This window comes from Plecotus auritus (assembly GCF_963455305.1).
Source record: "Plecotus auritus genome assembly, chromosome: 6".
NCBI classification, from domain to species: domain Eukaryota; kingdom Metazoa; phylum Chordata; class Mammalia; order Chiroptera; family Vespertilionidae; genus Plecotus; species Plecotus auritus.
The window spans coordinates 140,513,012-140,528,999 of record NC_137773.1 but is presented as its reverse complement, the minus strand read 5'-3'; the positions used below and the strand labels follow the sequence as shown (position 1 = coordinate 140,528,999).

Here is a 15,988-nt window from a genome sequence, read left to right as displayed (position 1 = left end):
TTGGTTGCGGGCACATCCCCAGTAGGGGGTGTGCAGGAGGCAGCTGATTGATGTTTCTCTCTCATCGATGTTTCTAACTCTCTATCCCTCTTCCTTCCTCTCTGTAAAAAATCAATAAAATATATTTTAAAAAAAAAAAGTTCTTGAGGTATAACTTACATATACTAAAATTTACCCTTTTAAGGTATATACTAGTAGTTCAATTAACTTTGGGCAAATTGATACAGTATGAAGCCACCACTTCCAGCATGCCAAAAAGCTCCTTTATGCCCCTTTCTAGTCAATCTTATTCCCCCACCCACTCAAAGCCCTTGGCATCCACTTGGTTTTCTGCCAAAATAGTTTGCCTTTTCTAAAATGTCATGTATATAAAATCACACAGTCTTTTAAAAATTTAGTTCTATCAAATTTTAGTTTTGAAATTTTTTATTATTTTAAAAATTTTATGAAACTTACAGTCTTTTATGCTTGATTTAGATATTTAAACTAGGGGTGGGTATATATATATATGAAATATATCAATGAGATAAAAAATTTGAGTAGTTCCAAAGGGAAAACATATTTATTCATCTTCTCACATCTGATTCCTTCTCCAGAAGCAACCACCTTGTTTTTTTTGTTGTTGTTTTTATTGATTTTTTACAGAGAGGAAGGGAGAGGGATAGAGAGTTAGAAACATCGAAGAGAGAGAAACATTGATCAGCTGCCTCCTGAACACCCCCTAATGGGGATGTGCCCGCAACCAAGGTACATGCCCTTGACCGGAATCGAACCTGGGACCTTTCAGTCCACAGGCCGACGCTCTATCCACTGAGCCAAACCGGTCAGGGCATGTTTTTGTGTGTCCTTTTGAAACCAGACACTAAACAGGTCCGGGGCTGCCTGTCACTACTTGAGCCAAATCAAGCAGAGACGAGGCTGAATTACATGAGCATTTAATCCAATAATGCCAGCTGTATGGAGAGAGCAGCAGGTCATCCTGAAAATTTTGCTCTAACATCTCCTACTAGTTGGCTGATTATATATGGATAAGGAAGAAGGGCTACATGCAAGGGGGAAGGGGGACAGGATAAGGGCTGCAGGATCCATGGTCTCTGTGTCTTCTTCCAAGATCTTGAAGTCCAATAACAAGGTAGTTAACTTACTATGATGTTAAAAACCAGCTCAGCCTGTTCCTGGGACTGGAGAATGGTCAGCATTCCTGAGGCAAATTCCCAGAGGGGGTCTGGGTCCAGGCACAGCAACCAAATCAAGTGTTTCCTGTCCTTGATTTGCTCTCAAAATGAATTTTTTGAGCAATGGACCTATCCAGGCTCCAAGGCATTGTATCTTTTTACAGCCTTGTTTTTCTTCTTATAACAGATTCTCCAGTTTCCCAGGATCTGTAAGAAAACCCGCTCAGCCGGTGTGGCTCTGTGGTTGAGCATGACCCATGCACCAAGATGTCCAATTCTCAGTCGGGGCATACGCCCAGGTTATGGGCTCAATCCCCAGCAGGGGCCATGCTGGAGGCAGCCAATCAGTATTGCATGGATGTTTCTATCTCCTTCTCCCTCTCCCTTCCTCTCTCTCTCAAATCAATAAAAACATACTTAAAAAATTTTTTAAAACCTCTTACCTATAGTTAGTAAAATGAATAATCATTAAACAACTGTGGTCCTATTCCTATTATGTGCCCTTCTCCCTATCACTTTCAGAAATCCAGGAGCATATAAATAAAACAAATGTACATAAATTGCACACACATATACAGTCATGCACCCCATAATGATGGGGATAGTTCTGGGAAATGCACCGTTAGACAATTTCATTGTTGTGTGAATATTATAGAGTGCACTTACACAAACCTAAATGGTATAGCCTACTACACACGTAGGCTACAATCCTGTATAGCATGTTACTGTACAAAACAACATGAGATTAAATCAAGCACAAAAGAAAATTATGCAATTCATTGATGCAGTAAGTATGAGATGTATGATCCTGCTGCTAGTATAACATGGCATACTGTTTTATGGCAAACGTTTTTTTAATAAGTAGAAAGAGTACACTCTAAAGTAATGATAAAAATATAGTATAGTGAATACATTAACCAGTCCCATAGCCGTTTATTACTATTTTTAAGTTTTATGTACTATACATAATTGTATACACTATACTTTTCTATGAAAGGCGGTGCAGTAGGTTTGTCTACACCAGCATCACCACAAACATGTGCGTTAAGCACTGTGCTATGACAGTGTAACAGCTTCAACCTCACTAGGCGATAGTAATATTTCAACTCCAATATAATCTTTTTTTTTTAATATTTTTAAAAAGATTTTTTTAGAGGGAGAGAAACATCGATGTGAGAGGTTTTTTAAAGATATTTTTAAAAATTTTTAGAGAGACAGGGAGAGGGAGAAAAAGAGAAACATCGATATGAGAGTAAAACATTAATCAGGTGGGAACACCCTGTACCAGGGAGTGAGCCTGCAACCCAGGCATGTGCCCTGACCTAAATAGAACCAATGACCTTTTTGTGCATAGGACGAAGCCTAACCAACTGAGCCACACTGGCCAGGGCTCTATTATAATTTTATGGGAACACCATCACATGTGGTCCATAGTTGACCGAAATGTCATTATGTGGAGCATGGCTATATACAGTATATATATATTGATTTGGGCCCTTTAATTTGTGTGGAACAACGTCTGAATAGCACAACATACCTAAGTATCATTGCTGATCAAGTTCATCCTATCATGTTGATGGCGTATCCCAATGGAGATGGCTTCTTCCAACAAGACATTGCGCCATGCCACGGTGCTCGTATTGTGCAGGAGTGGTTTCAAGAACATGAGGGAGACTTTACCTTGCTTAGGTGGCCCCCACAATCACCAGATCTCAATCTAATTGAGCATTTGTGGGATGAAGTTAAAAGAGCTATCAGGCAGCTGGTTCCACAACCATCAAATCTCACAGAACTGGACAGTGCTATTCAACAGGCATGATGTCAGATTCCTCACATCACCTTTCAACATCTCGTGGAGTCAATGCCAAGAAGAATTGCCGCAGTACTGAAGGCAAAAGGTGGCCCAACAAAGTAATGATGGGGTGCTCATAATAATCTGGCCACTCAGTGTGTGTGTGTGTGTGTGTGTGTGTGTGTGTGTGTGTGTGTGTGTGTATATATATATATATATATATATATATATATATATACACATATACATACATACACACACACAGTGCATGCAATTCTAGTCACACTGCCCTTCACTTTGTTTTGTTTTTTTTACTTAATATTTCTGGAGATTGAGTCATATCAGCACATATAGACCTATACATTCCTTAATGGCTGCATGGTCTGGATGTGCTACAATTGACTTAGCCATCCCTCTATTGATGGATTTAGGTTAATTTGAAGTTTTTTGTTAATGCAAACAATGAATTAAAAGTTATAGTGCTCTTAGTAAATAAATAAAACAATGCACAGGTTGCATGTGACCTTTCCATAGTTGTAATTACAGAACAGAATCCATTTTGTTGTTGTTTTTCACTTAGTTCATTTCTCTTATTGTTCCCTCCCTCTGCTTCCTGGTGAACTTCTATAAGTTCTTCACACCTGCCAATCATAACCCATGCTTGGATACCTTTTCTGATTTCACCTGGTTCCTCACTCCTCTCTCTCTAAATCTGCACAGGGTTTATCAAGGTGTGTTGTGATGCTGTGATCTGAACTGTATCCACTTGGTTGAACTTCTTGTGAGTAGTGCCTGGGTCTTGCTGATCTGTGTTCCCCAGTTGCCAGGGCCTGGAATAGAGTTAGCATTAAAAAGATGTTGAATAGCCCTAGCCAGTTTGGCTCAGTGGATAGAGTGTTGGCCTATAGACTGAAGAATTCCGGGTTAGATTCTGGTCAAGGGCACATGCCCGGGTTGTGGGCTTGATCCCCAGTGGGGGGCGTGCAGGAAGCAGCCGATCTGTGGTTCTCGCTCATCTTTGATGTTTCTATCTCTCTCCCTCTCCCTTCCCTTCTGACATCAATAAAAAATATTTTTTAAAAATGTTGAATAGATGATGTATTAGATTTATTTCCCGTATAGAGCTAATCACAGGACAATTTATGTTTCCAGTTTTGAGGCTTGTTTTGTTTTTGCTTTGATAAATAATGCTTTAGTGAATCTCCTGCCTCTGGACTTTTTCTCCTTTTGGATTATGCACCAGGCTGTTCTTCCAAGCAGTTTACTGGATCCCCCTCACCCCCTACCCCCAACTTGCCTTAAGATAGTGTGCATAACAGTGGCTTTTTGAAGTCAGAGGACTTCTAGAATTAAAACGGTAATTAGAAAACCTTAACGTTCGTTCAGTTTTGTCCTGAGACAGCCTCTCTGACCCTGGTGAATTCCTTCTCTGCTCTGGGTCTCAGGTTCCCTGTCAACGTTAAGAAATATTCAAACCTGCGCTCTAACCGGTTTGGCTCAGTGGATAGAGCATCGGCCTGCGGACTGAAGGGTCCCAGGTTCAATTCCGGTGAAGGGCATGTACCTTGGTTGTGGGCACATCCCCAGTAGGGGGTGTGCAGGAGGCAGCTGATCAATGTTTCTCTCTCATCGATGTTTCTAACTCTCTATTCCTCTCCCTTCCTCTCTGTAAAAAAAAAATCAATAAAATATATTTTTTAAAAAAAAAAGAAAGAAAAGAAAAGAAATATTCAAACCTGTGAAGAATTTTTGTGAGTTTATTTGAGCCAAACTGCCAACAAATGCCGGGAAGCAAAATCTCAATGGATTGAGATAATGCTCTGGAGAATGGCAGTTATGCACTTTGTGTTTGTTTGTTTTAATATATATATTTTATTTAAGAGAGAAAGTGGGAGAGATAGATAGAAACATCAATGATGAGAAAGAATCATTGATTGGCTGCCTCCTGCATGCCCCTACTGGAGGGGGGCGTGTAGAGCCCACAGCCCAGGCATGTGCCCTTGGCCCAAATGAAACCTGGAACCCTTTAGTCCGCAGGCAGATGCTCTATCCACTGAGCCAAACCCGCTTGGGCTGCACACTGTTTTATACATTACAATCAAAAGAGGAGACCTAAGTGAGTTACATGAAATCCATCCGTGATAGATTAGAGAGGTGGGAGAAAGCAAAGTGGGGCGGAGGAGGGAGGGGAAACTCTAGGACTGGATAAAAAGTAAAATGAGAGACACACTTTTTACTTAGCTGGGTGCAGGATAGTTAACAGTCAACAAATTAACTCAGTCACAATAAGGGACTCTGTGGTCTCTGCAGACTGGTGCCTGTGCTTTGAGGGGTCTGGAAAAAGGAAAATTACTTTGACATTCCAACGATATGTATCACAGGTGCAAAAGAACAACAGAAAGTCTCAGTTATGATAAAGATTGACCTTTTTCAGGTAAGATACTGGCCTAGAACATGACTACCCACCATAAACAGCTTTTAGTTTTCAAAGTTTTAATTTCAGACCATCCTTTGCGGCTACTTTAGGTCTCTGAGTTTGCAAGGCGGCCATGCAGGCTTCCCTTACCTAGCCAGGTTAGCACGTGGCCTCTTTCCGTCCAACCTTTCGCCCGCTTTGTAGGTAGAGAGCCTCTCTGACCCTGACAAACGCCTTCTCTACTCTGTGCCTCAGGTTCCCCAAAAGCACCCCGAGCACTTAGGCACTTGCTCCCAGGCGAGGAAAAGTTCCGCCTTCTCACGGCTCTAAAGCCCCACCTTCTTGCTTTCCCGATTGACAGTCGATCCGACCAATTAGCGTGCTGTGGGCTAGCATGGGGCGTGGGGCTGCCATCTGGACACATGCGCACTGATTTCGCAGGGGAAATGGGTGGCTGCCGGGTGTTGTGCCAGGTCTGGGGTGGCTGGTGGCGGGGGCCAGGGGTCGGCTCAGCTCGCAAGGTCGCAGGCTTTGGCACCGAGGCACGGTGATTACACACATCCCCATAAAGACTTCCGGAGGGGGGAAAGGGGTTGGGGGAAGGTGTGTGCGGGATCTGGAGTTAGGAAGATATGGGTTCTAATGCTGGTTCTGCTGTTTGATGGCACATTAGTCACTAGTCCTCTCTGAGCCTCAGTTTTCTCCTCTGTAAAATGGGGCCAGTTTAGGAAGGGTGTGTGGAGGTAAGAATGGGCAGCACCTCGGTAAACACCCTCCCCTGTTGCTTACTCCACCTTTTCCAGGCGTCAGCTGCAACCTCGAGGCTCCAGCAACCGATCAGGGTCCCTGGGAAACCAGCCCTTCCCAGGGCTGCTGCATCCAGAGAACCTCAGTCGGGAGGAGCTGGTCGATGTGCTGAGGGCATCTGTGGTGGACCAGAAAGGTGAGCGTGAGCGAGACAGCTGCACAGAGACCGGGAGGGAGCTTGCTGCCCCTAGCCTTCTGGCCAACTGAATGGGCTCCCTATTAAAAGCCTTTAGGGTCGAATCCTGGTCTGCCTCCTATTAGAGTCATGGGCAGGAATGAGCCACATAATCTCTCTGAGCCTCGGCATTATGGGAATGGGGTTTGGGGTGGGAGGGTGGAAAGAACTAGAGAGTGTTAAACACAGTAGGCACTTCAGAATGGGAATTGCTGTAATAAATTGCTTATTGATGGACAAAACATAAGCTTTGGAGTCGGATCTAGGCTCTGTAATCAGCTTGCTGTGCGGCTTTAGGAAAGTAACAATTTGAGCCTCAGTCTTCATTCAGCCATTTAATACTTCTCTTAACTATTTATTAAGCATAGGCTATATTCCAGACACCAGGCATGGCTATACAAGATAAATATGGTTCCTACACTCAGCGAGCCAATATTTTAGTGGGAGAAATGGATTAAACAAATGAACAAGGTCCTTACTAATGATCAGTGCTATGAATAAAACAGTGGTATGACGGTGAGGGACTGTAGGAGTGGGGCAGACATTAGATTGCAGAATTAGGGCTCTCTGCTGGTGACATTTGAGCCAGGATGATATGAAGGACACAGACATGAAAATCTGGGACAGAAGAAACAGCAAATGCAAAGGCCCTGAGGTGGCAGGAGCTTAGCATATGTGAGGGACAGGAAGAAGTTTAGTTTAGGGTGTGGTTGATAACATGTCTGAGAGTTGTGGTGGGGCCTCATGATAAGATGAACTGAGCCAGAGGGAAGGACGGGCAGGCTGGGTGGCGGGGGGGGGGGGGGGGGGGGGGGGTAGGGAGTGGGGAAATAGTGTCACATCTGTAATAGTGTCAATAATAAAAATAAAGAAAGAAAGATGAGTTGAGAAAGTGCTTTGTAAACTCTAACTGCTGCTTTTTCTGTCAATGATGTCCCTGTATGTATGTTTTAGGACCACTAGTGACGTTGAACAAGCCACAGGGTCTTCCAGTGACAGGTATGAGCAGGGGAAGGAGATGCACTGAAAGGGGGTTTGAAGTCTCTAAGGAGGGAATAGTGAAGAGAAGGGGATGATGGGATAGAGTTGCCTCTGGAGCAACTTGTATTTTTTCTTTCTTTTTTTTTCCAGGAAAACCAGGAGAGTTGACATTGTTCTCAGTGCTGCCAGAGCTGAGCCATTCCCTGGGGTTTGGGGAGCAGGAGCTCCAGGTTGTCCGAGCATCTGGGAAGTAAGTGGTGGGGTGATAGGAAGGTAGGATAGGCATCCATCTAAGGTTAGGGAACAGTTGCTTGGAAATAAGCCGAGGCATTTCCATGGCTGGTTTGGGATCATAGAGATAGAATACAAGGTGCAGGAGGGAACAGACAGATCTGGGTTCAAATCCTCATGTACAAACTGGGATCTTAGGCAAAGCATGAAACCTCACTGAACCTCAGTTTCCTTCATCATTACATAGAGCTAATAATAGCAATGTTCAGTATGCAGTCACTTTTCCAAGTCCATACTCATGGCAGGCATTGGCCATGAATTGATCATCAATATTCTTTCTTCTAACTGCCATCAATGAGAGATGGTACTTGAGAAGAAATATTTTTGCACTTTCACAAACTCCTTGGCTTGTTTGTGGGGAATTGAATGACTTCAGAGTTAATATATATAAAATTAGTAGTATAGGGCCTGGCACATGGTGGACACATAGCAATTGGTGGTAATTGTTATGACATTTAACTCTGTGCTCCCTGGGATCCAAGGCGGAATGAGAGACACATTGAGCTACATAGCCTTATCAAGCACGAGGAAGCCCTGTTTCTCAGGAGGAGGTCTGGGTTATAATCTGGTATTACTGTCTGGCCTTAAACAGGTCAATGTTTCTCCCTTTTTTGTGAATGAGCCCAAGGGACTTTAACTTTCATGACTTGTCCCCTTCCTTCAGGGAGACCTCTGGGCTTGTACTCCTCTCCAGTTGTCCCCAGACAGCAAGCCGCCTCCAGAAGTTCTTCGCCTGCTCACGAAGAGCCCAGAGACCCACAGCCACCTACTGGTGAGAGGTGCTGGGAGGCTCCCACGGTAGTGGGGAGGTCCCGCCAAGCCTCTCTGTGACCGCCTCCTGCCTCTTTCTCAGGGCTGTCACTGATGGGATCCCCGCTACTTCTGAGGGGAAGATCCAAGCAGCTCTGAAACTGGAATATGTTGATGGCGTTGGTTCCGTGAGTCAGGGTCTGGGTGGGGGACAGGAGGAGACTCTCCAGACATACTACTCTTACAGGGGAGTTAAGGGCATAGACTCGAGGTAGCTGGCTCTCCTGTCTCCCAAAACAGGCAAGTGACCCTGCCTATACTGCCTGTCCTGAGTAGCAGGGAGGGTTTGGGTATAGCTCCCGGGTGAGTGTGAAGCGTGTTCATTCTCGGGGGCTGATACCACAGGTAGTTCCAGTGAAGTCCCCGTCCCGAAAGGACATCCTGGAAGGTGTCAAGAGGACCCTAAGCCACTTCCGTGTGGTGGCCACAGGCCCTGGCTGTGCTCTGGTCCAGCTGCAACCACTAACAGGTGGGTCTAGAGCCCCAGCCAAATTTTACAACTGTATTTGGCTGGGGAGGTGAGGGAGTGGGAGGAAGGTGGTAGTGTTAGGAGCAGTCCGGGGAGCATTTGATGGACCCAAAGGTGTATGTGACCAGGCCCAGCTTGTCTTCTATTGTAAATCTAATGGTCATTCCTTTGTAGCTCATCAGTTTATTCTCTTAGTTATTGATCTCAGGGTCTTCTTTTTGTCTTTGGTGTTCTGTAGTTTCCCTATGATAAATCTAGGTGTGGGGGTTTATTTTTATTTATGTTGCTTGGGATTCACTGTGCTTCCTGAATCTGCAGATTAATATATTTCATCAATCCTGGAAAGTTCTCTTTCCAAATGTTGTGCCTCTTGCGTTCTTTCTATTCTCTTCCTTTTCAATGCCTAATAGACATGTCTGACCTTCTCATTCTATTCCCTATTAACTTTTCTTTCCTATTTTTTTATTTCTTTATCTCTGCTGCATTCTGGGTAACTTATTTACTTTTAATTGATTTGAGAGAGAGAGAGAGAGAGTGAGGAAGGAAGGGAGAGAAACACCCATCTATTATTCCACTTATTTATGCAGTCATTGGCTGATTCCTTTATGTGCGTTGACTGGGATTGAACCCTCAACCTTGGTGTACTGGGATGACACTCTAACCAACTGAGTTACCTGGCCAGGGCCTGGGTAATGTCTTTAGATCTATCTTCCAGTTGAGTAATTTTCCTTTAATTGGATCTAATCTGCAAATTTAACATATCTATTGACTATATTTTTCACTTCTAGAATTTCTATTTGGGTCTTTTATAAATACAAATGGCCTTTTAAAAAACATGTCATGCTTTTTTACCCATATTATTTGTTCTTTAATCATTTTAAACAATTGTGTTTCTATAATTCCATTGTCTGAAATTCTTGAGGGTATAATTCTATTGTGTTTCCCACCGACTCTCTCACTTGGTGAGTTAGGTTCAGCTGGGCTCCTGTGGAAACCCTTTATTGCCTCATTGGATGTGGGCCCCTTGGGAGAGGTTTCACCTTTGCTTCTGCTGAATGCCTCAGGACTATCACTACTTTAGGATCTCCCTAAATATTAGTTTCAGTCGGAAGTTCACAGATCATTCGAGAAGTATTAGAGCCCCGAACAGGCTCGTGGCTATGAATTTTAAGGGGAATAGTTCATTCCTCTTATCTAGTCCTAAGGTAATCATCTGCCTTCCTTGGTGGCTGGCTTTTTCTCCGGTCCACCATTTTCATTGGGGAAGCAAGGCCTCATCCCTGGCCTCTGGGGTAGCTACTTAAACCCAGACCCCCTGGATATCAAGATTGGCAGCACTTCTAGAATAGGTGAAATGTTGGGATCTTGTGTGTTCTAGATTTGTTTTCCTTTTTGTGTTTTGGTCTTGAGGACCTTACTTGCCTGTGTACCCAGTTGTGTCTTTAAAAAATTGATTGTTGGGGGAGAAACCAAGATGGCGGCATAGGTAAGCACCTAAACTGCTGCCTCGCACAACAATTTCAAAACTACAACTAAAAGACAGAACGGACACCATCCAGAACCACAGGAAAGCTGGCTGAGTGAAAATTCTACAACTAGAAGGAAAGAGAAAAGCTCACAGAGAATTGGAGGTACGGCAAAGGGTCTTCGTGCGCGCAGAGAGGAAGGGCGGCTGAGAGCCTGGCTGACTTTCTCTGGCAGAAGGGGGAAGGAAGCCCCCGACCGCACTGAACCCCAGTTCTGACTGCACTGAACCCCAGTCCCGGGCGAAACCCTGTGGACCCAGGCTCATACAGGGGGAGTCTGGACTGTCAGGTAGAGAGAAAGGCACCCGGAGACTCGGAGACCCGGGGGAGCCCCGACGGGCAGGGGTCTGGAGGCGCGCGCCAGTGTGCACAAAGACTGCAGAGGTTGCCATAGGCTTTCCCTAGCAGAAGGGAGTCGGAAGCTCCTGACTGCACTGAACCCCAGTTCTGACTGCACTGAACCCCAGTTCCAGGCGAGCCCCTGGGGACCCACGCTCTTACGGGGGGGAATCTGGACTCTCGGGCGGAGACTCGGGAGCCGGGGAAGGCAGAGGTCTGGAGGCATGCGCGCCAGTGTGCACAAAGGCTGCGGAGGTTGCCACAGGCTTTCCCTAGTGGAAGGGAGTCAGAAGCTCCTGACTGCACTGAGCCCCAGTTCTGACTGCACTGAACCCCAGTTCCAGGCGAGCCCCTGGGGACCCACGCTCTTGTGGGGGGAATCTGGACTCTCGGGCGGAGACTTGGGAGCCAGGGAAGGCAGAGGTCTGGAGGCGCGCGCACACAAGGGCAAGGCTGACTGGAAGCCAAGACTGTCTGCTCCTCCCTGAGACTCCACCCCATCCAAGCTGAGCACAGAGGCTATTGCAATTTGGCAAGTCTAATCCTATAAGGCTGTCTCCAGCACAGAAGTTCTCCCAGCGTAGACACAGCTGATCCTTACAGCCAACTGGCCTGGAGGTCAATTCCTCCCAGTGATACCAACAACTATCAAGGTTTACCTACAACAAGACTGTGCACACAGCCCACAAAGGGGTGCACCAAGAATATCCACCTCAGGTAACTGGGGAGGCTGAGCCACTGGGCCCTATAGGACACCTAGCACACAAATCTACCCTACCAACTCAGGGAACCAGTGAAAATGCAGCGTCAAAGAAACAGATCACAAACGAAAGAAATGGAGGAAAACAAATGACTGGATATAGAATTCAAAACCACGGTTATAAGGCTCTTCAAGAATATCCTAGAAAAGGCTGATAAATATAATGAGACCCTTGAAGATATGAAAAAGGACCAACTAGAAATTAAACATACACTGACTGAAATAAAAAATATTATACAGAAACCCAACAACAGACTAGAGGAACACAAAAATCAAGTCAAAGAATTGAAATACAAAGAAGCAAAAAACACTCAACCGAAAAAGCAAAAAGAAAAAAAATCCAAAAAGTTGAAGATAGTGTAAGACGACTCTGGGACTACTTCAAGTGTACCAACATCAGAATTATGGGGGTGCCAGAAGAAGAGAGAGAGCAAGATACTGAAAACCTATTTGAAGAAATAATGACAGAAAACTTCCCCCACCTGGTGAAAGAAATAGACTTACAAGTCCAGGAAGCGCACAGAACCCCAAACAAAAGGAATCCAAAGAGGACCACACCAAGACACATCATAATTAAAATGCCAAGAGCAAAAGACAAAGAGAGAATCTTGAAAGCAGCAAGAGAAAAACAGTTACCTACAAGGGAGCACCCATACGATTGTCAGCTGATTTCTCAACAGAAACTATGCAGGCCAGATGGGAGTGGCAAGAAATTTTCAAAGTGATGAATAGCAAGAACCTACAACCAAGATTACTCTACCCAGCAAAGCTATCATTCAGAATTGAAGGTCAGATAAAGAACTTCACAGATAAGAAAAAGCTAAAGGAGTTCATCACCACCAAACCAGTATTATATGAAATGCTGAAAGGTATTCTTAAAGAAGAGGAAGAAGAAAAAAGTATAGATAAAAATTGTGAACAACAAATACATATCTATCAACAAGTGAACCTATAAATCAAGTGAATTAAAAACCTGAGGAACAGAATAATCTGGTGAATATAATAGAATCAGGGGCATAGAAAGGGAGTGGACTGATAATTCTCAGGGGGAAAGGGGTATGGGGGGGTTCAGGAAGAGACTGGACAAAAATCATACACCTATGGATGAGGACAGTGGGGCGGAGGTAAGGGCAGAAGGTGGGGTGGGAACCGGGTGGAGGGGAGCTATGGGGGGAAAAAGGAGAAACAATTGTAATAATCTGAATAAAGATTTATTTAAAATAAAATAAAATAAAAAGAATAGAAAAACTAAAAAAAAAAAATTGATTGTTATGTCTTCCCAGTGTTTCTAGGTGGTTTATAGCAAGAGGATTTTTAGATTTTTACCAGACATAGAAGCAGAGTAGAGCTCCCGGGTTTAAATCCCAGTTTATGGTGGTAGGCAAGTCACTTCTTTTTGAGCTTTGGTTTTTCAAGATGATAGTATAACCCACCTTACAGGGTTGCCATGACAAATAAGTTTATATATGTGAAACACTTTGTATCATATCTAGCACATAGCCCCCTCATTTCTGTATTTGTCAAGGTACTTTTTGTTGTACGTTTCCCAAAAGCTAGTTCAAATTGGTATAAGACAAAAAGAAAGAATTTATTGGTTCACATAATTTGGCTGGACCAGAGGCTCAGAGGATGTCATCAGGAAGCTGTTTCTCCACTTCTTCTTGCCTCCTGTACATTGGCTTCTTTCTCCCATGGGCTGTCCCCTGGTGAAGGTGGAGGTGGCCAGGGCTCCAGCAGCTCCAGGCTTCCACCCCACCAGTTCAGCACCCCAGCAGGAAAGAACATGCTTTATACCCAATAGCTTTAGCAATAAATTCAGGGTTGCCTCTCTTCATGGGTGAATCTCACAGGCCAGGTGGGTTGACAGCTGTGACTATCCTGACCTGGTCATGTGCCCTGCTGTGGAGGCCGGGGCAGTAGCATCAGCCTCACTAAAACTACCTGATCTGAGAATGGGGGTGGTGTTTCCCCAGAGGAAATGGGGACAGATGATATTGGGTAGGACAGAGAGCAGCTGCTAACCATCTGATCTCTCTCCTATCTCCTAGTGTTCCCCAGTCAGCTACAGGTACACATGGTACTACAGCTCTGCCCTGTGCTCGGGGACCACATGTATTCAGCCCGCGTGGGCACTGTCCTGGGCCAACGCTTTCTACTGCCAGCTGAGAGCACCAAGCCCCAAAAACAGGTACCCAAGCTGTCCTGACCTGTCTTCTGCCTCCTGGGGGTGGGCTGGGGGACGAGGGTGGGCAGATCTCCAGACCTTACCTCTGCAGCTTGGGACTGGGAGGCAGTCCCTCTTGGCTTCCAAAGGTACTGTAGCCCTGTCTTGCTGTATGGCCGTGAGCAAGTGACACCCCCTCTCTTGGGCCTCATTTTGCCCCATCTGTTCACAAAGAAAGCTGAACTAGCTGACTTCTAAAGGCCCTTCTAAGGCTGCTGTTCTTTGAGTCTCTTTGGTAAAAGGGGTAAAAGGTTGTGTGTATTAGGTAACTATCAGTTCTAACAGACTAGCCCCAAAGTACTAGAGTTTTTAACACATGAATTTCCCTCCATGTTAAATCCGATTAATGGGGGTGGGGCAGAAGTGAGCTTTGCTCCAAGGAGTCACTCAGGGACCCAGGCTGTTGCTATCTAGCCAGCAGATAAGTGGGGACAGTGCAGGTTCACATGGGAGATTTTCATGGGCCAGGTCTGGAAGTGGCATACATATGAACACTCCCATTCCATTGGCTAGAGCTCAATCACATGTCCTCACCAAACTGCAAGAGGGGCTGGAAATGTCGTTTAGCTCTATGCCCAGGCAGAAACTGATTTGGTGAAACCCTAGCCATAGTGAGCATGTATGAGTGTTTACACGTGCACATGTAGAAAGGAAATTAATAACTACAGACATGAAGGGAAGGAGGAAGTACTTGCCTAACTCCCATTTTGGTTAGAGCTGGTTGAAACTGACCTGGCTGAATGCTGACATGCCTCTCCCACCGCAGGTCCTGGATGAAGCCCTCCTCAGACGCCTCCACCTGACGCCTGCCCAGGCTGCCCAGATGCCCTTGCACCTCCACCTGCACTGTCTCCACCTCCCAGGCACCAGGCCCAGGGATGCCCCCATAGAGCTTTTGGCACCTTTGCCCTCTTATTTCTCCAGGACCCTACAGTGCCTGGGGCTCCGCCAACAATAGTTCTCCTTCTGTTCCTACTGGAAAGTGGTGGGTGTGGGGGGACTGCGGACTGGAGGAGAATGAGCTCAGTGTGCAACATGCGGTAGGGTCATGGTTTAGGGCTCCGCGGTTGGACTAACCTAAGATCACATCCTGGCCAGGCACTTGCTGTGTAATGTTGGACAAATAACTTCACCTCTCTGGATTTGAGATAGTAAATGTACCTAACTCATAGTATGGTTTTGAGGATTGGTGAGAAAGTAAATGTTTACCATGGACCATGCTTTCTGTTGATTTCAAAGTGTGGCCTTTATTTAGCTGTTTCTGCCCCAATTCTAGTTGGGAAGAAATGTTAGATTTTTAAAAATTTTGGTAAAACACACCTAACAAGATTTACCCTCTTACCATTGTTAAGTGTACAGTTCAGTGAGCATTAAGCACATTCACAATGTTTTGCAACCATCACCATTATCTGTCTCCAGAACTCTTTTCATTTTGCAGAACTGAAACTCTGTACCCATTAAACACTAAGTCCCCATTCCCCTCCCTGCCCCTGCTAGCCACAATTCTCCTTCGTCTCTATGAATTTGACTACTCTAGAGAACCTCATGTAAGAAAGATGTGTTTTTTTACTTTAAAAATTTGTGAAATAGATTAAACATACAGAGTGCATAAAACATCTCTGATTTAAAGAATAATTATAAGGTGATACTTACATAACCATTACTCAGGGCATGAAATAGAAATATCCTCTCTTGTAAAGCAGCAATTCTCAACCCTAACCCACATTAGAACGCCCCCTATGTAGCCTCCTCAGGAAGCTTTTAAAGTCCCAATGACTTGCCCAGCCAGTATGATGCTTACACACCCCAAAGATACTGGTTTGATCTGTCTGGAGTGGAGACCCCTAGCATTGATCTCTCTTAAAAGCTCCCTAAGAGGTTCAGTATAGGTGGGAACCACTGCCTTGACAGAATTCTTTCCTCGCTTGTCTTTTTTTAAGTTTTACCACACGTATGCATCCTTAAGTGATAGATACTTCATTTTGCCTAGTTCCCAAATTTCTATAAATGGAATCATGCAGTATGTGTTCTTTTGTGATTTGCTCTCACTCCATACTGAGAAATGCAAATGTGTTGTTTGGTGTGGAATTTGAATTCTAGTGCTTGAATATACCATTCTGTTGATGGACAGTTAGGTCATTTGGCTGTTAGACCACAATGCTGCTGTGAGCCTGATAGTAAGCATTTCCTGGTTGTTATGCCAGAATTTCTGGGTCAGAGTAT

General features: G+C 44.8%; 1 protein-coding gene across 2 annotated transcripts; it reads left to right on the top strand.

The window, feature by feature from the left end:
• Positions 1–5,805: 5,805 nt before the first annotated feature.
• Positions 5,806–14,983, top strand: RPUSD3 (RNA pseudouridine synthase D3; the record flags this gene model as incomplete). Of its 2 annotated transcripts, XM_080675157.1 has the most annotated exons (9): positions 5,806–5,930; positions 6,187–6,326; positions 7,320–7,364; positions 7,497–7,596; positions 8,302–8,409; positions 8,491–8,575; positions 8,793–8,916; positions 13,590–13,729; positions 14,532–14,983. In XM_080675157.1, the coding sequence occupies 9 exons, from the start codon at positions 5,806–5,808 to the stop codon at positions 14,721–14,723; spliced, it is 1,059 nt and encodes a 352-aa protein (XP_080531283.1). In that variant the 3' UTR covers positions 14,724–14,983. The 2 variants fall into 2 exon arrangements, with proteins under 2 accessions (XP_080531283.1, XP_080531284.1); XM_080675158.1 differs by lacking the exon at positions 7,320–7,364 and having other exon boundaries at positions 5,812–5,930.
• Between the last annotated feature and the right edge of the window lie 1,005 nt (positions 14,984–15,988).